The 21,967-nt window shown below is 43.8% G+C and overlaps 3 protein-coding genes across 9 annotated transcripts in view; 1 reads left to right on the plus strand and 2 right to left on the minus strand.

The window, feature by feature from the left end:
- The window catches only part of MAD1L1 (mitotic arrest deficient 1 like 1), a 353,278-nt gene extending 339,177 nt beyond the window's left edge, over positions 1–14,101 (minus strand). For 4 of the 5 annotated variants that reach the window (XM_080556171.1, XM_080556172.1, XM_080556169.1 and 1 more), the window contains exons 1-9: positions 13,186–14,101; positions 11,704–11,857; positions 11,085–11,225; positions 9,170–9,349; positions 7,802–7,926; positions 7,061–7,142; positions 5,721–5,851; positions 4,358–4,472; positions 3,402–3,463 (exon numbers count right to left, since the gene is read on the minus strand). In XM_080556171.1, the coding sequence (XP_080412297.1) occupies positions 3,402–3,463; positions 4,358–4,472; positions 5,721–5,851; positions 7,061–7,142; positions 7,802–7,926; positions 9,170–9,349; positions 11,085–11,225; positions 11,704–11,853 (986 nt within the window). In that variant the 5' untranslated portion in view covers positions 11,854–11,857; positions 13,186–14,101. Of the gene's footprint in view, positions 1–3,401; positions 3,464–4,357; positions 4,473–5,720; positions 5,852–7,060; positions 7,143–7,801; positions 7,927–9,169; positions 9,350–11,084; positions 11,226–11,703; positions 11,858–12,373; positions 12,972–13,185 lie in introns of those variants that run through there. The other variant, XM_080556170.1, reaches the window with a different exon arrangement.
- A 154-nt stretch (positions 14,102–14,255) lies between these two features.
- Positions 14,256–16,955, minus strand: MRM2 (mitochondrial rRNA methyltransferase 2). Its single transcript, XM_080556189.1, has 3 exons — positions 16,813–16,955; positions 15,722–16,011; positions 14,256–15,034 (listed from the first exon to the last, which is right to left on the minus strand). The coding sequence occupies exons 1-3, from the start codon at positions 16,830–16,832 to the stop codon at positions 14,610–14,612; spliced, it is 735 nt and encodes a 244-aa protein (XP_080412315.1). The 5' UTR covers positions 16,833–16,955; the 3' UTR covers positions 14,256–14,609.
- A 146-nt stretch (positions 16,956–17,101) lies between these two features.
- On the plus strand, positions 17,102–21,597 carry NUDT1 (nudix hydrolase 1). 3 transcript variants are annotated; one of them, XM_080556192.1, is made up of 4 exons: positions 17,102–17,232; positions 17,682–17,838; positions 20,734–20,879; positions 21,085–21,597. In XM_080556192.1, exons 2-4 carry the CDS (start codon positions 17,687–17,689, stop codon positions 21,255–21,257), a joined length of 471 nt encoding a protein of 156 aa, XP_080412318.1. In that variant the 5' UTR covers positions 17,102–17,232; positions 17,682–17,686; the 3' UTR covers positions 21,258–21,597. The 3 variants fall into 3 exon arrangements, with proteins under 3 accessions (XP_080412318.1, XP_080412316.1, XP_080412317.1); XM_080556190.1 differs by having other exon boundaries at positions 17,160–17,232; positions 17,666–17,838; XM_080556191.1 differs by lacking the exon at positions 17,102–17,232 and adding an exon at positions 17,329–17,339.
- Positions 21,598–21,967: the final 370 nt, after the last annotated feature.

Here is a 21,967-nt window from a genome sequence, read left to right on the forward strand (position 1 = left end):
GCGTGGTGTAAATATGAAGTTTGAGTTGGTTGGAAAAAACAGTGCCATTAGAAATATGCTCAAATCTTCATATCACGTTAATGCCCTAAGTAGAAAAAACGGGCATGGCGACAATGACTGCACGTATACAGCATTAAGCAGTTTTCAAAAGCTTTGACAGCGACGATGAACAATTTTCACTAGACTAGCTGAGTCTTCTTCATGTGGCCAGTTGTTTGTTCTTTTTTACACCAGGCTGAGCCTGCCAGTCTGAAGCAGAAAGCCAGCTTCCTCCAGCAGCAGGAGAAAGGATGCCATCTCGTGGATGGATCTGTACATTGTCATCAAAATAAACCACCCCCCTTTTCCTCACACACCTAGACAGCCTTCCAGAAATAATTTTCTTTTAAATACATGTTGCAAATGGCAGTCAAGAAACTACCTGGAAAATGTCTAAGCTAGGGGTGCAACTCTGAGAAAAGAATCATGTCTGTCAAGATTTGCCTGGTTCTTTACCAAAGACGATCAACAAAATACCGTATTTTGTAGAAATACAAAGTGAGAGAGGAGAGAGGCTTGCTTTCTCACCATAACTCTTTCCTAATAACAGACTCCCACAACAGCCACACTCAAAAAGAGTAAGCTCAAACATAAGGACTTTCTATTCACAAAACAAGAATTTCAAAACCTTAGTCTTTCCTTTTACAAATCCTACAATAGGAATATCAAGAATGACGGATCAGAAGCATACAAAACTTGCTAGCAGCATAACAGTAACAGATACAAAGAAGATTTAGAAGGGCTCCTGCAAGACAAAATGACATCCAAGATAAAAGTTAGAGCCAACTACACTGTAAAGTAGGCAGTAAAAAGATCAAGATATCAGGACATAATTATAAACAAAAAGATTATGTGGATTCATAATGTATATACACAGACCCTATATATATATGGCATGTATTATTTTCTGGTCTGCACACCATGCAGCTTACAAGTGTATTATGTAATATTTGTGTACGGCAGGCATAATCTCAAGAGCAAATTCTGGAAAGAACACTACACAACAGCAATGCAAACACATTCATATGCTCTAGAGCTAAAACAGATAAGCGGTCTTTGCCTCCCAAGTTATGAGAGCAAGAGGGAAAACCTAGGAGCTTCCCAGCAGAAGAAACTGAGTATATTCCATTATTGTCTGGCAAGGGAGGGAATCCAGAACTGGCAAACATAAGTAGCCTTTGAGTAAACTGTTAATGAAGTTGCTTTTTCCCAAAAGGTGAAGTATTATAAAACACTTAGCTCTTTCAAAGTTCCCAAAAAGAGACTAGTACTAAAACAGTAGGATTACCACTCCACTCCTCAAAGCTGCATCTTCTTTCCAAGTGCTTTTACATAAAATTAGACTCACAAATCTGATTCTAAGCCAATCTGACAAAAAGCCTGCTGGGACTAGGCAATCAGTGAACAAAAAACATCTAACGGAGACACAGAACAAGCCCCGTGGAAATGCTGGAGGAAATGAAAAAACATCCTCTCCTAAAATGCCACAGGCTGTACATACTTCCCTTCCATTTTCTGTACCAATGAAAAAAGTGATAAGACAACATAGAAAGTCCTAATGCACTCCCTCCCTTCTTCCTTGATTATCTAGTTATTAGTAAACAGCACATCACCCTGGTTCTTTGGAACAACCATCCGACTTCTTCCTATTTTCTTCTGCTGTGAGATGGGCAATTAATTTTTCCTCAAGCTTTCGCCTACAGCATACTTCAGGAACCTGGCTAGGACAGTGATCTCTCATCTTCATATTCCTGACCAAAAACGAACAGAGCTCATGCCATAAGAAGTCTGAGCAACAAGAAAAAAAAGTGGGGGGAGGTAATCACCCAGTTCTACTTGCTACAATTGCATGCAAAAGATGATTTTTCCCCTCAAGAGCAATTCCCTTTTCTGAATGAGAAGATACCATTAATAGCACTAAACAATATGGCCCAATCAAAAACCTAACACTTTAGAGCGAATATTCTGATTTTAAATGAAGGAGTTATTAGACTTCAACAGGCAGAATCACTTGGTTCCATTTCTCTCCCACTGTGAAATTACCTCATTAAACCTTTAACAGCTTGAGGTAAGTAAAAAGCTTTTACTCCACTGTCTGATGGAACAAGTTTTGTGAAAAGGATTCATACTATTTCTGTCCATTCTCTGCCATTGGAGATTTAGCACAATTCAAACTTCATCTAAATGCATGTATCCTCATCAGAAGCAGGAGAGAATCTCAAGCATGCTACCTACCTGCAGGCCTCTAGAAAAGGTTTCATTATCCCCATTAAGCAGAAAACACTGAGAACCTTAAGGGGGCTTTCCCCTGTTGAACACAAGTGTCTTTTACATGATGGAGTAGCGTGCCCAAACCATAGGTGCGTATCCAAACACTCCTAGTTCCAAATAATCCCAGCAGTCTGCAGATATAAATCAGGCACGTGGAATGAATGTAATAAAGAAACAATTGGTATAATTAGGTTTTGCAGTTCATGCTGCAGCTCAGAGCATGAACCAATATTAAAGGCGGTCTGTGCAAGAATGCTCATATCAAAACATTTCTTAAAGAAACATCTCAACATCTAGCACAATAACGCAAGTATTTATAGAAAATAAAGCAGTGCTGAAATATATGACACACAAAAGCACCATACCTACACAGAGAACCTTCTGCAGCGGAAGAAGAAAGATCAGAAGATTCACCATTTCCAGCCCCTCATACCACAGACATACCAGAGACCTTTAAAAAAGCTGGTTCAATGTTCTAGATGTCAAAAAGTTGCCTTTGTGTACTGTTACTTAACTAGTTGGTCTTACAGTGCACCAGTTGGTGGCTTGTTTGGTGGGTGGGTTTTTTTTCCCATTTATAAGAAAATGAGTTTGTTCAATTTCTTATTAGATAAAATAAAAAAGCAGTCATTAATTTAGTCAGCTACTTGAAGGAATAAAAGTCACAGCATGATCTGGCAGTTTATTTTGATATCCAGATCTCAAAGAAAACACATTTACAATAATTTATCACAAGTAACCTCATTCATTTCTCTGGACGCATCAAACAATTCTCTAAGTTTACTTATTAAGCAAGCAGAATCTCTACCTAAACACAAATGTAGCTACTGTAAGAAATTCAAATAACTCGCAATTAAACAGTCACGAGAGATACTTGTCAAGCTGACTTGGTGAAAAACCTGTGTTAATTTCCAAAGATACTTCCTAACAGGATGTATCTTACTGCTCTTTTCATATATAGTAAGTACTGGAAGAGCTTCCACGAGGAAGAGACAATAAGAAAGCATGACTACCATACTTCAGGTGTCCCGATGACTAAGAGGAAAGGAAAGTGGTTGAAAAGTTTTACCTCCAATGCTGTGAGCGCATACCTGATGTTCAACCCAGTACTCTGGTCCAGTTTCTCCCAGCTTTTTAATTTTCCCAGAAGTTTCTAAAGTACAGAGGAAAAGAAGTTTGAGACAGATGCATGTTCTAACAGCTCATTTTTTACAGTTTTCTCATAATTCTCCATTCAAACTCAATGCTTTCCACGTGTGGATTTCAGTATCTTCTCATCTAGCACATCTGGGCTGTCATTCTCCTGCCCTCACAGTCATTTTCCCGGTCACCGTTGCTCTGTGACACATGGAACCTACGCTTCAGCTCTCTATATTATCCAGCTCTAAGAGCTACTACCATTGTGGCAGACTAGACTCTTTGTAGAGGGGAAGAAAGTAAGTTGCAATCTCAACACTGATACTGCAGCAGCTGAGTGCCCATTTCTCTTCCAGTTTCTCCTGTAGCTTCTTGATTTTCAGTCAGTACCAGATCATATTACCTAAAACCGATCAGACACCCGTACAGTCCTTAAAAATCAGTAAGTTTACATGTTTAGGTTGATCTCTTGACTTACATATGCTTGATACAGGATGGGATGGAGACAAGACAATTATATACACCTGAGACCATATACTGGCCTTTGGCAGCAATGCAAGTGGGTATCAAGGTTCTTCCCACATGCCTGCTCATTAACACCGTGTCTGAGCTTAAAGAAGGGGGGGCGGGAAGGCATTTCCAGCAGAAGACAGCAAGGCCAAAAAAAAGACACTACAATGAGACAGTTCATTTCAGATAACCTTCAGCTCAACAGCAGACTTCCTTTCCCCTTTTTCTCCTTCACCCTCATAGCTTCACTCATGTTGACATTTAAGTTTGGGAATGCCTGGCTCAAACTCACTGCTTACAATACACATCTGAACCAAGACAATACAGGAAGAGCCTAGGAGACAAGGCAGGCAACAAAGGAAACGGCGTTCTGCTCATCCAAACATTCCTAGCTCCTCACCTCATTTTCCAATTCAACAGTCACTAGCTGTGCTTGGACTTTCTCGTAGCGTTCCAGTTTTCTTTGCAGACCTTCTACCTCCTCTTTAAGCAATCCATTGTTTTCTTTCATCTCCCTGCGCCGAAAAGACAGCAATTGAAAAGCCACGCAATTCCATCTGCTCTCACAAACTTGCAGATACACATGCAATTACAATGCAATCATACATATGACATTGCACTGACATTATGACATTCAACTGACTCACTTCTATAACATTCACTGCAAAGCTGCTGCTACAAAAAAAAGAGCAGCTTTAGTGAACTGGACTTTTTCACTTTAAGCACCATCCTAATTATGTCCAAACAACCTGAAGTTTTGTGTCAGCTTTACTGATTGGCAAAACAGCATGAAGGCTAGCAAGACTCCTAACTCTGATCTTCTTGGAACACAGCAAGCGGTACATGCTCAGGCTTTTTTATACTCTGTGACGACTGAGCCAGTATTGAGACTGCTTGCTTTTACCTTAATAGAGGTGTGCAACTGTGAGATAAACTGTTTATAAAAAATAGACCTCTACACTGCTGATATCATGCTTCTGTGCGCAAAAACAAGGATGAGAAAAGAGTCCATGATAAACAAAAATGATAATGAAACACTAACAAGAACAAACCAAGGGAGACTCCTTAATTTTAGCATAACAAAAAGCTGGAAAGATCAGACAATCATGTAATTTAGACTTTTTTTAAAAATGTACCTAAAGATGGAAATAAAGTTTCAAAAAAAGTTTTATGTTAATTTCATAGTACATACAAACTTCATTTTTTAAATTAATTACCACTTTAGAAACCCAGAAAGTCTGCTCTACCAGGAGCTATATCAAAGAGTTTAGTGAGTTTAAACAAACAACTTTCCAAACATTATGCTTGAACAAGAGGTCTTTAAAATAGTGGTAACAAAACTAAGCAGTAGAAGTTATTACAGAAATGTAAAAAAACTTGTCTTTCTACAAGTATTTATTTCCCAAACCTGTATAGAGTTCATCACTATCTTTAAACACTGAATGTTGTTCTAATACATAGATATCACCACCCAAAATGATCAGTATTTGTTGTGTGAGGCTTTTGCTGTGTTCAGGAAGATTGCCCAGATCTTGTTAAAACCTCTCACCTAGTAACCATCACAACACTGCTCAACTCATTGCAGTATTTACATGAAATAGTTAAACCTCCTTCTAAAATTTCCCATGTGGAAGTATAGTATCATATGCCACACTGTAAACCATGTAAGCCTAAGAAAGAGATTTCAAAGTGCATATAGTTCAATTGTAAAAGCTACAGAAGGACAGAAGATAACCCTCTCAACAACTGAGCCCTTCTTTCACCTGAAGTAGGCGTTTTCTTCCCGAAGTTGGCGCAATTCACGCTCCATTTTGGGGAAACGGGCCAGTTCTACCTTCATGTTCTTGACAATTACAGCATCATGTTCCTGCTGGGAGAACTTCTGTTCCAGATCCTGGAAAACAGATGACAAGAGGACAGCAACGATTAACTTGGAACCCTTAAGGACTACATCTCCGCTGTGCTTTATAAACTTTAATCAATGACTTGATGAACGAAGTTAGAATAGACCTCAGTTGGTCACCTAATCCAATCCATAGCTCAAAGCAGGGATGACACACACTTGTTACACCTGTAACACCTTGGCTGGCCTCTCCTCTACGCCCTTCTGTTAACTCTAAATTCCTAAGGAAAAAGTAATGCTAGTGAAATCAATAAAATGCCCTTCTATTGACAAAGCTAAATCCCTGATTTTCTTGTCTTTTATCCCTCTATCAATTAAGTGTAAAGATGGGCACTTGGATGGTCTTGAAGAACTAGGAATTAAAAGAAACACAAATGTACATTTTATAATTATGGTAAACACTTATTTTTTTGGATGGGGAGAAGCAACATTTATTTAGAGCGGTAATATAGTCTGACACCTTGTTTCCCCACCTTTCCTTCCCATGGTTCTGCCTACAGCAGGAAGTCTCCTCTTGCAATCGCAAAAATCAGAAATGAGATTGTCTTTCAGTATAGCTTTGCTTTACAGCAACCACAGGCAATGCCATAATCAGCATCTGTTCAAAGCAAAGTAACTCTCTACATCTGCCTCTCCCAGGAAGAGAGAAAGCATGTGGAAACGACACTCCCACCAACCTACATGCTAATTTGAAAGGACATAAAACATCTCTGCACTTACATATAAGTCACTGCATTTTTAAAAGCTTTGCAAGCAATTGCAGTTTATAAGAGAGCTAAGCCCAGCTCCAGAGGAAGGATTTTCTGGAAGCAGAAGCTAACCATAGCTGCTAGGTTCATCCCCCACCACTAAAAAAAAAAATGGTTTAGAATACTAATGCCCTGGGCTCAAAATCAAACAAACCATTCATCCAGAGTACTGCATAAGGATATGCTCTCTTTAGAGAAAGCATAGGTGTGCTTTTTCCCCAAAAAAATGATACGACAAAGGTGAAAAGTGTCATATTAGGGCTAATTGTAGAGATAGCCTGGTCCAACCAATTGGATTTAGCCAATTTCAGCTCTTGCAGGCCACCAGATCAGATTCTTACATGACAAACTAAGCTTTTATTTCTGCAGCAGGCTTTTTTTTAAACATTGGTTTGTTCTTACATTGAAGAAATTAAAAACTAAAGGTTTATATAGGCCACAATTTCCTTACCTTAATTTTCTGTTCATATTCTGACAGTAGGGACTGGCTTGCTTGCAACGTCTGGATTTGTTGATTAGCTTCTTGCCATTTTCTATGAGATGTAGACACAAGAGGCATTCAGCACCCAGAAATAAGCCACATGCAGAAGCATCAGTCGCACAAACATTTCCAACCACCACTAACAAAGTATACGGTACTATTATATAATATTGTCTCACACTGTTTCATACTCACACTACCTTACTCTCATCCAGAGACAAAAAGACACATTTTTACTGAAAAGATGCATCTTGAAAAATATTTTTAAAATAATAACCAAGCCACCTTCATCCTGAAACCAACAAATACACACTCACAGTAAATAAGAAGGAAAAACAAGGAAAGCAAGGAAAAAACTCACACCTTTCAAGTACCCCTCAACTGAGATTTATGGCTTGACATTTTTGTTCTGTTCAGTCTATAAAACTCAGATTAGCCTTTCCCACCCACCTGCCTTCTGTTAACTCTCCAGTATGAACATGAGACATAACTGAGAGATTTTAAGCTTGAGTATTTTCCTCCTCAAGGTACAAATAAATTGCTCCTCAGAGCTAGTTTCAAGCAGCGGTTATAACCTGCACATCCAGATCAAAGAACCCCTTTGAAGAGTGGAAATCAAACACTGTTGAAAGTTTTCTGAGTGACAACATCTGCACAAGACTGAAGTTCTGTTTGCCTTTTTCTCCCTACAGTTATTCAGCCCCTGCTTACTTATGTTGAACATCCAGCTGTTCCATCAGCTCTTGCTTCTGAGAGTCTTGGCTTGTCATCTGCATCTCTTGATTCATTATATTCCTTTGCAGCTCAGATATTTTCCCTTTCAATATAGTGATTGTCTGCATTAGCGGAAAGAAAATAAACAGAGAGTCTATGAGTCTCCAAGCTGGACATTATGAATGGTAATACACAGAAGCCACTAATCCAACTAAAGAGCACAAACGGGTTTTAGACACAATCCCAGATTCTTGCAAAACATTCATATCTCCAAGTTCACCTCAAAACAAAGGCAAGAAAAAAAATAATTTAGTTGCTTTCATCTGTACCCAAATTGTTATTCCCATTGCCTATTAAGCAGGTGACCTCAAACTGGCATGAGAAATACCAAGCTTTAAAGCTAAAAGATGTTAATACACAACAATACATATTAAAGTCAAAAAATTATCCCACAAACATTCCAAAGACATTTTTTCTGGGTTTCAAAATGGAAAATGTCTGGGTTTGCCTCAGCGAAATAACAGAATATTATGTTTTCCTTAGAAATCTGAAGCCGATGCCCTTTAAAATTTAATTCTAAACTCCAAAGAAAAAGTCAGGCAGACATTTGTTTCTAATAGTCATTACTTAGCTCCCTTTAACAGAGAAAAACACGAAAAAAAAATCTCAAAACCTGACAAATGTAAGGTGCTTTCTAGACAGAGAGACATGCAGGATTTATCTTGATACTGATAGATATGGAAATTAAAAAAAAAAAAGAACCGCTTCACACATTTCTTACATGCATTTAGTTTCTCTCACATGCTGTCATTGTCTCTCTGTTTTTATCACTGATAACTGCTATGGTAAACATTATCGATGTGATAAAGCACCTAAACATATTTCCTGTGACACCTAAGCAAGAGGAAGGCTTAACGACTTAGTGGTTATTGATCCACAGCTGGTATAGAAAAATCAAAACAGAAAGTTACTAACAAACCAGCTGAACTTAACTATAATGACATCTGAAAAGGCTGAGGCTTGAAAAGATGGTCTGTTGATCCAAAATCCAAAAGAACTGAAATTATTATCCAAGCATTCATTTTACAGTGAAACATGTGGGTATGTGTTTGGAAACACCCTGTGCGTAACTTTGGTCTCATCCACCCTGCAGTTCCTCCTACCTCCCTGAACACCTCCCATCTTACCATCTCCTCCATCGTTTCCTGCGTTCGTTGTTCAACGTCCTGTAACCTGGCTTCTAAACCCAGATGCAGCATCTTGCCCTACACTTTCTTTTTTTCAAATCAAAAAGGCCATTTTCAGTTCACAAGAACTGCAAAGTCACCTGAAGCTATGAACAGATTAGAAAATGACTGTTCTTACTTCATTAGCTTCAGCTAATTTGCTCTCCTTCTCTTGCAACTTCTTACTCATTGTCTCCATGCTCTTCTTATAGGATTTGTTCATCTCCATTTGCTCTTTCAGTTTATTTTCAGCTTCTGTTTCCCTTTCCTGATACTGCTTTATGCGTGTGAGCAGCTCCTGGTTACGGTCAGCCTCTCGCTTGCAAAGAGAAAAACATAAAAAGAGACATAAGAGGAAAGTAGCACAAAGGTGAGGCCCCTTCTGCTTCCCTTGTCTTCATTCCTCATTACTGTGGTCACCACGGCACCACCATGAAGCAACGTTACTCAGACCATAGCTTTTAACACTTCCACTAGCAAGGTCAAAATCTTACCACCAGCAACTCCATGTCAAGGAATTACCCAGGGCAACAGAGCTCGAAAATAGAAAGTGTTCTGCAGCCTTTTAGAGGCGTGAATATTGGAACACAGACAGGGCCTCACAGACTCCACTGCACACTCTAAAGCAGATGAAAGATGAAAACATTTGGTAGCCCAATTTAAAACTGACCCACACAGAGCAGGTTTATGTGAAGAATCTCAGAACTCAATAGTTGGGTTAATAGGACAAACTTCCCTCCGCAACTTCTGGAAACTGTATGAGGCTATTTAACAGAAAACAGGTTTCAATGCACAGTATTACCAATGAATACAACCAATATTTTTGCACTGACAACCTTTCATATAGCTTTTCAGTTTAGTCCTACCACAAATGGATTACCGCTTACTGAAAAATGTGTAGTAAATTGCTTTGCTAATCAAAGCAAATCAAAGACACACATTTACGTAGTAAGCAAGGATTATGCAAAGCAACGTGAGGTTCCTAAAACCTTCATCCACATGACTCAAAAAAACACAGAATCTGAGCAGGGTAATTACCACAGTGGTGGATTAGTGCTGCTCGCTTTTTCGTACGAGTATTGCAAGGGTTTCAGTGACTGACTCAGCTAGACTCCAGTTTGAACTCTTCATGGCTTAATCCTAAATCACCCGACTTCATACAAGAATGAGAACTTTAGTCACTGACCTGCTATTTCACAGTTACACACTAAACCTGTCACCCAACACCCTTTTAAATTATTAAAAAAAAAAGTTGTGGTTTTTTTTTTTTAAGTTTTCTTTTTAATTAATCAGCTGCATGTAAGGCCTTTACGATCCTACAGAACCCACCACTCTACTGCTTATTTCAGTGACAGAGTTGAGCAAATATAAAACCAGAAACCAAGGAGAGCTTTTAGTCCCTGAGCGAGGCTCACAGATCAATGCAAGCTCTCTTGTGTGACAGTGCATGGTTGGCATTGCTGTCATTCCAGTTAATTACAGCCACACAATCTAAATGCTTGCAATTGTGCCAGCAGAGGTTTAAATTCATCTGGGAGAAAAATGCTTAAATACTTCTGGGAGAAACAAGTAACAAATCCCGTTTGTTACTGCTACCCACGACAACTTCAATGCTAAGTTAACAGAACCTAGCGATGAGATCATCAGACAGCTCAAGGATCAAACAAGGTCTGACGTTCACGCTGGCCTTGATTACTTTAGCAAGTAGTGCAATGCGCTGCAAAGAGGTCTGTAGAGCAAAGAAAGCAGTTGGTGCTAGGAACTTGATACCAACACCATATTCTTTGCAGGAGCGTTTACCACAGATTAGCTCAACTCTTGCTCTGAAGACTGAGTGTACATTAGCAGCTGGGGTGCACTGTGCTTGCTCCTGGACTGCATCTTTCACTTTAGTGTCCTCCAAAAATAGTCTAGTATGCATACTGTGAGACACAGCACTGCAAACCAAAGCACAGCATGTGAGAAGAGAAGCATGTCCCTGATCTGAACTGAAACACCAACACAGATGCACTACGTGTGTTCTGACTCAGGCCTGTGTCATCTGCCGTACTTACCTCATAGTTTCTGGCATTGGTATTAGCTGCTTTCTCCAGCTCAATGCGAGCTCGTTTGTGGCTAAGCTCCATCTGCATCTTCTCTCGTTCCACCTGCAGGAGTTGGGATTTGGAGTGGATCCGCCCAGCTTGTTCTTCCAACTGTCCAGTGCGTACGTGAAGAGGGATAGTACGCATCATTAACAGCACTGCAATAACGTTGTTATCTCCTACCCTATACTATTCAGCTGATAATTGCATTCCGTTTTACAAATTACAAGGAAACTATCACCACACTTGTGGTCCTTGTCTTTTCACACAAATTTTAAGTTGCGATAAGAAAACAAGCTACAATTTAATTTTCCAAACTGGTATGCAGATATAATTGCCAAGGAAAAAAATGAAAGGACTTTTTTTTTTTTACAGGGCAAAAATACGTACAAGTCTGACATTTCAAAGAGAAATTAAAGATTCTAGGATGTTCACAAAAACAAACTTCCGTTCCTGAGCATGCATGAGCAGCAATTTTAGAAGGAATGGTCAAATCTCAATGAAATCAACTCTGATGCTTAAAACCTGAAGGAGTCTACGACAGTACTGAAGCAATACTGCAGGCACCAGCAGACTAAGGACACCTCACCTGCACCCTCTGCTGGTACTGGATCTGCAAGGAGTTTTGAGACGATCCTGGTGAAGCCTGCCCAGACATCCCCTCTATACGCTGTGAAATGAAGTTGTTGAAGGATCTCAGGGTGGAGATGACAGTGGTGTTATCGTCCAAGTTCTCCATGGCTCTGGAAACACACAGAAAGTTGTCAGCAAAAATAAAATAAAATGCATTGCTGCCCTGAAGTAACACTAAATGCAAGATATTCTAATTTACTGGGTACAGAACCCAATCTGCTAGTCACTGCTGGGAGCAACCTGAACCAGAAAACGCTATCCAACCAAGGCTGAAGTTGTAGACCTCCAAGATGAGAAACCAATGCAAGACAGTCTGTTCTGCCCTTAGCGGTATACACAAAAGGGCTTACTTTCGTTTAAATAAGCTTCCTCCTGAATCTCTGCCCGTTAACAACGGCATAAAAGCTGTCTTAAGTTACGCAGAATTTAATTCTCCTTTTATAGTGAAGATAGATTCGGTGATACGAGTTACCATTGCAGGACAAGGTCTGCAGCACAGAACACAAACAGGACTTGTTACCCTTCTTCCAGACATCTTAAGGGCAGGAAGAGAACTAATTCCACAGCAGCGGCAAGCTCCACCGTGTGCGTAACCTGATTCTGGTTTCTAAAAAGCACTTTGGTACCTGACTGGCAGCAAGTCTTCCCCATTTCACACATCACTTCCATCAGCAAAACCGTGTCTCCTTGTTCTCGTACAACTATTTGCAATTCCTCCTTCAGATTCGGAGTAATACTGAAAGACCAAGGATAAATCGAGCACAGAGGCCAAAGATGCTGGGGAGGTATCCTCAGGAGGCTTTAAGCGAACCCCTGCAGCCACCACAAGCCCCACACAGCCCAGAAGAAGGTTCAGGGCCCGGGAAGCCGTGCCCAGGGACAGGCTCAAGGCTGATTTTCAGGCTCAGGTGCTCCTGAGAGTAACACAGCGGTTACTCGTTGGGGTCGTATCAGCACCGGGATGTGGTTCAACAGGAGCACACCAGGCACAGATCAACCTAAACCCCAATGAAAACGTTTGTTTGAAGCGGGCACAGCACAGAAACACGAGGCCACTGCCAACAGGTGACCGGCTTCCAGCAGAGCTGCTCTGAAAACACTCAGGAAAAAAAAAAAAACAAGAAAAGCAGCAATAAAACCAGAACTCTCATCCCCTTGCTGCACAACACCTCTTTTATTTCACTCAATTTCATTTCATTTTCATTTCATTTCATATGCACAGCCCAGCGCCCCGCAGCAGGGCGCCCGCGGGCAGGCGGGCAGCTCGGGGGCTGCCCCTCACGGAGCCCTGAGGCGGCCGAGGGGCAGCGGGGCCCCGCCACGCCGCCCCCTCCCCCGCCCCCACAGCGCCGTGACGGGGGGGCCCCGAGCGCGGCCGAACCCGGCCGAGAGCGGCCGAACGCGCGGCCCCCCCCCCCCCCGCACCCCCCCCACTCACCGCCGCCTGCCCCGCTTGGATCTCCCTCCTCGCCCCGCCGCCGCGATCTCGCGGGAACTCGCCGCCAGCTCTCGCGACGCCAGCGGCCCGCGCCGCCGTACTGACGGGACGAGGCGCGCAGCGCCGCCCCGCTCCCCGGGCGCTACCGTAAGGCCGGCCGCGGCGGCCCGAAAAGGACGCCCTGAACGCGGATTTCCAGGAGCTTTCCCCAGCCGCACACCCGCACGGTTTTTATTTCCTCCCCAGGCACGCAAAACGGCAGCCAGCTGCCCTGCTGGGTCTGCCTGGCCAACGCTTTCACGCGTCTGGCCCGGTACGGAGACAGAACGGAAGGTTTTGGGGTAGTTAACGTTTGATTAACGTTACTTGTTAGTACCTATTAACATTGTTAACGTAACTGTAAGCCGTTCAAACCGGTCTGTTTATAACGAGAAAGATCTGGAAGCCTAAAACCAGACAGTGCTACCATCCCCTCATAACCCACGCCATGGCCAGCGGATAAAAGCACTATTTAATTAAAAAGTTGTCAGTGCCAGGTAGACAATGGCTAAGTTTATGTTTGCAAACAGAATTGAGCAATTCAAGCACAACCCTATCAATAATTCTGCCTGTCTGGGATTCGAGAAAATCTTGTCGCTTTACCTAATAAACATCGTTGGTCAGCTATAAAACGCTACTGAAAACACAGGTGGAAATTATCTCCTCGGTTTTGATGACCCTGCCCTGCTGTCGTTTACTGGATTTACGAGCGCAATGAAGTAGCAATTTCTAAATATAACCCGTGTCTTCAGCAAACGCAGCAAAGCCACCCGGCTGAGTAGTCCAGAGCCACACGCTGGGAATGTCTGCATTACGGATCGTACGTGACGACGCAGTCTGACATGCACGAGAATGCTGCCTATTACTGCATGTGCTAATAAATTGCATCAGCTTTTAAGAAATATGAAGAGGAAATAAATTGACTCAACCCCCCCCTTGCCATTCCCTCTCCTCCCGACAACCACCTTTATGGTTAGTCTCCAATACGACAGCATTAGTAATGCAATGATTTTCAAGCACACATCAAGAACTTGTATAATCAGTGTTTTATTTTCATTTCCATTGTTCCAGCCCCAGAGGTTGCCTTTCAGATTGTTCCTCTCCGTTGCCAACCCTTTTCTCCGCAGGTGAGAAGCAAGATCGGACGTCTCTGCATGTGTAATTAGAGGATAAGTTCAGTGAGGCACCTCCCTGGTTTTCTTTCTCTATTTGAAAAGCATGATGTACTTCATGGGGATTGTGGCAGATTTTCCCAGGTTGTTCTCAACAATGCAACAGCTCAAGCTGGGGGTCTTAATGCTAGGATTTTTCTTTCAACACCATGCCAAATTCAGATTTCCAATCAGTGTCTGATCACCTGTTTGATAATCTGCATTTCTCAGCTTTCATTTCCCTTTGTACAGTCTTGCCAAGAAGTAAGATTCAGAAGAGTCCTTCCGGCTGGCCTGAGGCTTTAAAGTTCTCACCTCCTGGAACTGCTCCTTCAGCCTGTTTTGAAGAACACGGGACTCGTGTCCATCCCAAAACTTACACAGCACCGTTCCTTTAGGCTTTAAAATACTTTGTGCCACATTCACAAGGCCTAAACATAAACTGATCAACTTCTGATGGTCCAGGTCTTTAATGCCTGTTGCATTAGGTGCCATGTCGCTCAAGATAACGTCCACCTTCCCCGCAGGAAGCAGGCTCTGGATTGCCCTGAGCGTGCTTGGGTCTGTAATGTCAGCCTCTGGCAGGAAGACAGCTCCTTCCAGCGGGGAAATCCGCACGAGGTCAACTCCAAGGACGAAGCCAGTGGGGGCAGCAGGATCTAGATGACAAGAACGAATGACACGCTAAATCCTTATTAAAATGGTTGAAAACAGCTTTCAGATACATGAGCTCCACGATATTTGATAAACAAAAACTTAATTCCTGCCATGAATGGTCTTCCTGTCCTTCCACAACCAGCTGGCTGCATGCATCGTGATGAATGGTCTGCTATCAGCTAATCCATTTATAACTTTAAACCCGAGTTATTCTGGATAAGCAAGGGATACTTTATTGTTCTTTTCTGACTATTTTTTTCCAAAGATGTCAGTCTAAATCCTGGACAATACTACAGATGATAATACTTTGCCTTATTTATGGCTTAAAACATGCAAACCTTATGTTGCTACCATTTTTCAAGAAGGAAAATAAAAATTCAGAAAAGCCACATTACCTGCCAGAAGCCACGAGAATTTCAGAACTGGATGAGGGCTCTTCTCCCCAACACAGTTAATGAGAAGACTTAGTTACATCTATAGTAGCACCTCATGGTAAATTCTTACTTCACAAATATGATTTCTGCAGACCACACGAAGATTTACTGTTCTTTACCATGACACAGGCACACACCTTCACACTTCTATCCGCGACTCTGGTGTTTGCCCACTCCACCACCTCGCAGTTGAGTTTCCGCACACACTCCAAAGCGAGTATAACCCCAACTTGACTGCCAAAAACATGCACTTACCAGTACCTAAGGCGTTGACCCTCTCTACTGCAACCTGACTCCAAGCACCTGGTGCTGCCCCACAGTCTAGAACAGAGAGTCCTGGTCGGAGAATACGGAACTTGTCATCGATCTCCAGTAACTTGAAGGCACTCCGGCAACGGTAATTCTGCTGTTTCGTTGCTTTGACAAAGGGATCCTTCAAATGCCGCTCCAGCCACCAGTTCTCTGTTGCAGTTTTCTTCTTTAGGAGCCCCACTGTGGTGTGCAGACATCTGCACTGCAGAGGAAGGCTCGCCAAACGCCGACAGCTGCCAAAAAAGAAAGGTGACAATCAATTAGTGCGTAGTTACTACAGACTTCTGAAACACATACTCATTAGTTCTTATATTGACTACAGTTCCTCCTATTCATCACCAAGCTCACTAAAAGCCTCAACATTTCGGAGATTCTTGGCATCTTCAGTTACCTGGTCCAATTGCAATGAGAAGAGCCACGGTTTGGATCAAGACCTCACTGGTTCTCTCTGAACAAAGAGGAAAAAGGGGTTCCCATCCCTAAGGAGCGCTTCAGTTCTGCTCAGGCATTTGTGTCCAAGACCTGTGGACACCCGATGCTGTGAACAAGTTCATCGGCTGTCCCATGGGGTCGGCAACCTCCATGCAAGCAGGGGCCTTTGTGGGAGCCGGGGTACGTCCTCACCAACCAACTCACACACCCCACGAGCCCTGAGGGACATGTCAGAGGAATCAGGGGTGCCTGAGCATCTAAGGGCTCCTTCCCCTTTCCGTGACAGGCTTTTAAAGCCAAGGACCCACCATTTTAAGGTGAAGGGGAGCTGTGAAGGGATCATCGAGTCCACCCCCAAGCACCATGCAAAAATCAGGCCATGTGTCTGAGAGCACTGACCAAACGCTCCTTGAACTCCAGCAGCTCGGTGCAGTGTCTGTGTCCCCGGGGAGCCTGTCCCAGTGCCCGACCACCTCTGGGTGCAGACCCTTCCCCTGACACCCAGCCCGACCCTCCCCTGTCCCAGCTCCACGCCGTTCCCTCGGGCCCCGTCGCTGTCCGCAGAGAGCGGAGCTCAGCTAAGCCGGATCTGAGCACTTCACCTCGCAACGCCCGCACTCATCCCGCACACGCGGCTGGACGCCGGCCGGCCCAGGGCACGTTTCACCTTCACAACCTCCCCTCCTGCATTGCCAGCGACGACGAGCCCAAAACCCCTGACGAAAATTCAAGGCGCCGGGTCAAACCCTGCACCTCCCGGGGCGGAGGAGGGTCGGCACCCCCAAACCGGGGCCGGACCCTCCGCCTCGCCTCACCCACACCGCCCCCGGGCCCCCCCTCGGCGCCGCGCTCCCCTCAGCCGCCCCGCGCCGGGCCCCTCGCCGCGACATGGCGGCCCCCGGGCCTCGGCCCTGCCCGCTCCGGGGCGGCGCCGAGGGCGGTGCTGGAGCCTCAGCGGCGCGGGAAGAGCGGAGCCGAGCCTCTGGCAGGCGGGACATCGCCGTCGGGAGCCGTCCGGAGAGGTCCGGGAGGGGACCTGGGTGCTGGGGGGGGGGGGGGGAAGCCGGGTGTTTGGGGCAGGGCTGCGCGGAGGGCAGGGACCTGGCGCTGAGGGGGTGGGGACGGAGAGGTGTGGGGACAAAGGGGTTGGGGAGGACGAGATGTGGGAACAAGGAGTTTGGGGAGGGAGGGAGAGGTGTGGGGGCGAGCTTTTGGGGAAGTGGAAGGCTTGGGGAGGGGGTGCTTGGGGAAGTGAAAGATTTTGGGGGGGCGATGGGAGGGCAAGGGACCAAAGGTTGATGGGGAGTGCTAGAGAGCGGGTGTTCGGGGCAGCGCGGGGGGCCCAGGGGGTTGGGAAGGGGAACTGGGTGGTGGGGGGCTTCCTGCAGGGTCTGGGCATCGAGTCCTGGCCTCTCCTCTGAGGGGGGCCCATTCTGGGAGCACTCTCCTCAGCAGACCCTGCTTCACACAGGAGCCATGTGTACGCCCAACCTCTTCACCCTCGTCCTGGTGGTGCAACCATCTCGCATCCTCCTGGGCATGAAGAAACGCGGGTTTGGAGCCGGGCTCTGGAACGGTTTCGGGGGAAAGGTGCAGCCGGGTGAGAGCATCGAGGAGGCTGCTCACAGGTGAGACCCAGCCCTGGGAGAGGGACGCGAGGGTGTTGGGCTGTGAAGGTGCTGGGCTGCTTTTGGTGGGGTTGCTGTGGCTCAGCTGATCCATAATGCCCTTGTCACCAGCCAGGGCAATCGCAAGCCATCTCCGAGCAGAAAATAAAACACTCCACGGGAGATGTGCAAAGGAACGGGATGGCTGCCCATTGCCCATCACCTGTAAATCTCTTAACTTCCAATCTGAGTAAGTGGAAGTTACTGAGCATCCTTCCTCCCATCCATCCTATGGACCCTACCTAAACTGAGACTTAGTCCGCAAGTAGCAAGCAGAGGCTCTGTTCATAAAGGTGCATAGCTTATTTTTGACTATATAGCAGAATTACAATTTATAGTAGCATAATGCTTATGTTTTAAAGATGTTATATAGATGCTAAATTCCAGTAGCATTTTTAGTGTCATGTGAAAATGTAGTGACAAAGTATTAGAAATCTAATTTGGAGATGCCTTATGAACAGCATGGTGGAAATTTATTACTTGACTCTACAGAGGCATTTTTAACGCCTAATGCTGAGTTAGGGAATTGAATTCCATCAGTCCTGAGATATGGCACCATTTCTGAAGCTATTAGCAGTGGTTCATTGCAGGACTTCCTTCTGTTTAGTCTTTGTAATGAAGAAGTAGATCACAGTCGAATTGCTGAACTCTTCTAAAAATTATGTTGCACCTTGTTCTTCACATGAATGTCATAGATAAAAAGCCACGCTTTGCCACCTCTTCACTCACCGATGCATGCCCATGCTTACCTTCGCACCTGCAGGAAGTCTGATGTTTGTGTGCTCGACAGATACCAACAGCTTTTGCCTGAAACAGTCTCTTCAGCTGTGCTAGCGCAACTGCTTGGGTTCTGTGGTGAGCTAATCAAGGGGGCAGAAGAGGCCTTTATGCAGATATGCACTCAGCAGAGCACTAGGTTAACGTCCCTGATGCTTACATTGTGACTTTTCATAGAATTTGTCATCTCTGAGTGGACGGTGGGAGATCAGCCTTATTACTTAAATCAGATCGTTTGTTTACGTTGCCACCGCGTATGGTGTAAAATGATTTGATGGATTTATCGTTTGACTTCCTACATTAGTTAGAGTTAGAAACTGGAACTTTAACCCGTACAACACGCTACGTGGTAAAAGTGCCAGTAATCTCAGTGCAACGTGCCACAGTACAAACACGGCCTGCCAGCGTGGACTGTGGCACGGTCCAGTCTGCAGCCCTCTCCTCACAACTCGAGTTTATTGCAGAATTACACGACCGATTCCTGTCAAAGTCAGCTGAGGAGGAAGCAGTCCCCAGAGCCAGGCCTGGCTGGGTGCACAGCCCTCATCGCCGGCTGGGAGCTACACAAATGCTGTGCTGCCAGGCACAGGGGGAAGCTTGGGTGCAGCTCAAGTAAAACTTCTTTGTACAGGCTCTGCTCTGTATCACTATTTGAGATACTAGGCTGCGGTTCCCTGTGTGTCTCGGGTTGCCCAGATTGTTAAATATGAAGCTGAAACACGAACATTACATTAATCCTGTAAGAATTCTATACTCCACTGGGTATAGCATGTTCCGAGTACCTGTGCACCCACAGCCCTTCAGTGCCACATCCTGTAAGGGGAACTTTTAGCCAGTTCATTATTTCCAGTTTGCTACCTCTAACATTTCCATTTACTATATACGGAGCCAAATAGCTCACAGATAAATCGCTTAGAAAATCATGGTAGTGTTGTGCTTGTTGTTCAATTATCACAGTCCACAAAATGAGGCTTTTAGTTTTCTTGCTGGAAAACCACCTCTATTCTAGGCATGGTTTCCCAGGAAAATCAACTAAAATTAGTTAAGGCATTAGGCTGGAATATAATTTTGATGGATAGAATCCAAGAAGTTAATGCCAAAGGAAGCTGAAGCCTTAAAGATAACTTCCATTATCTTGTAAATTAAGTCACTGCCAAATATACAACTAGATTAATTATTAACCTTAACTGAAGATAGTGTTTCAAAGTATTCCTTATTTTTGTACACTAGAATAACCGTGACTAACATAAAGCTATGCTTTCTTAAAGGCAAGTTTTGTTTTGTTTTTTAAAAGGAAAAGCTCTGAATGTGTAACATAAACAAAGCAAATAATTTGATGTGCTTCAAGTAGCCACGTATGGTGATGCACTGAAAACAGCTGTTCAGCAAGTCTCTCAAAGTGCTCTTAGAAGTCTTGCCTCGTAGCCTCTCTCTTATGCTAAGTGTATTTCCAAGGAGCAGAAATGGAAATTTTATACAATTGCCTTGTGTTTCTCTATGGCATTTGACTGGGAGATGGTATTCCTGATGTTCTATGCGCAAATAATGTTACATAGCACGCGCGTTAATACTTAGGCTTCATTTTGCCTCAGAAGCAGCTGAGTTTGTAGCCAGTACAGACGTTCTAATATTTCTTACTTGCATCCCCACAGTTCTAAAAGCTTCAGCTTTTAGGCTAAGCTTTCTGCGTGTCTAAACAAAGCCTATTTCACAGTTTTTAAGCCACATCCATCTACAGTCTTAGTACATATGAGTTAGCCCATTTCTAACTAATCTCAGGAAAGATCATCCCATGGCAAGGGGTGTAAATTACACGAATCACGTTTTGTGAATCTTCCCCCTCTAACACAGACAGCTTTCTACCAGCATCTAGAACCTTGTAGTCACTCAAGCCAGTCTGACACTGCCCCACGCTGGTGCTAGTCTTAATATCGTAGTGTAAGCCGGAACTCTGCTTTGCTACAGGTACAGCTTTCACCTTTAATTCACTGGGGGTGTTTTGAATGTGCATGTAAAGCCAGTAACTGCTTTTTTGTTCTCCTGCTGCTTACTTTCATGTAAAGTCTATTTCACATACAGGGAGCTCCAGGAAGAGAGCGGACTGACTGTGGACACCTTGCAGAAGATGGGCCAGATCACATTTGAATTTGTAGGCAACCCTGACCTCATGGAAGTTCACATTTTCCGGGCAGATCATTTTAATGGAGAGCCAAAAGAAAGTGATGGTAGGTAGCTAGTGGAAGAGAAGCATGTGCATTCTCCTTTGAGACAGTATTGCTCATAAATAAATGCAGAACTATTAATACAGAATTTCCTTCGAGAAGGGAGGCAGCTGGGCTGTAAACAGAAGCTATTTGTTTGACAGACAGTCAAAACTCCAGGCAGCAAAAAAGCAAGACAGTTTCATCCCAAGTTGTTTTCTCCCACCAGAAATGCGGCCTCAGTGGTTTCAGCTGGATGAGGTGCCATTCAGTCAGATGTGGCCAGATGATAGCTATTGGTTTCCCCTGCTGCTTCAGAAAAAGAAGTTTCATGGCTATTTTAAGTTCCAAGGACAAGACACTATCCTGGAGCACACCCTGAAAGAAGTAGAGGAAATTTAAGAAGAAAACGGAAGCATTCATCACACATGATGCCTACGTTGAGCTAGAACGCCATGAGTACTTACAGGGGTCTCCTTTCTCAGCTCCCCAGCAAAGGAGATTTATCTGCCAGTTCACTGGGAAGTAAAGAAAATAAGGGCATTTCTTAAAGCAGATACAGATGTAACGAGACTTTCCATGTTGTGAAGTCACTGACTGTAGTATGCTTTAGTGGTTACTTGAAGACAACTCTAAAGAACTTGCAGTTAACCCTTGTTTCTAAGGTGGTTAGTGTGTTGGTTATTTCCATCATGGCTGGAAATCTTTTTAAAAAAAAGATTAAAAATGTTTTTCAGTAAAAGAATTTGTTTTCCTATTATGAACATCTGGCTAATTCCTAGACTGTTCAAGGGCCCTTCAGGAATTGGCTTCCTTTCACAGAAACACTAAGTGGACTCCTTCTCAGACTAACAGCAGAATCTGTCAAGTATATTCTCTGTGCCCGTTTCTGTATAGTTCCCAATGTAGCATTACTTCCTGGGAGAAGGTGACATTTGATCAGTGCTGTGAAAACCCTTTGAAAAGTTTAGGTAGTGATCCTTTCAGGATTCTGCTGCTGAAGGCAGCATGAGATTATAGGAGTTAAGAAAACAAAGTCTGAAGTAGATGTATCACACTGTTTGAGCCCTGTTTTCACTCGGACTTTCCGCTGTGAACTTAGCTGCTTCAAG

Source organism: Anser brachyrhynchus (genome assembly GCF_964034855.1).
Source record: "Anser brachyrhynchus genome assembly, chromosome: 15".
NCBI lineage: Eukaryota > Metazoa > Chordata > Aves > Anseriformes > Anatidae > Anser > Anser brachyrhynchus.

Coding starts and splice junctions, on each gene's coding strand:
- MRM2 (XM_080556189.1), bottom strand. CDS start 16,832: ATGAGTGCGGGCGTTGCGAG. Junction 16,012..16,812: donor ATGAGTGCGGGCGTTGCGAG/GTGAAGTGCTCA, acceptor CTTTTTTGGCAG/CTGTCGGCGTTTGGCGAGCC. Junction 15,035..15,721: donor GGTCAACGCCTTAGGTACTG/GTAAGTGCATGT, acceptor CTTGTCATCTAG/ATCCTGCTGCCCCCACTGGC.
- NUDT1 (XM_080556192.1), top strand. CDS start 17,687: ATGTGTACGCCCAACCTCTTCACCCTCGTCCTGGTGGTGCAACCATCT. Junction 17,839..20,733: donor ATCGAGGAGGCTGCTCACAG/GTGAGACCCAGC, acceptor TTTCACATACAG/GGAGCTCCAGGAAGAGAGCG. Junction 20,880..21,084: donor AGAGCCAAAAGAAAGTGATG/GTAGGTAGCTAG, acceptor TTCTCCCACCAG/AAATGCGGCCTCAGTGGTTT.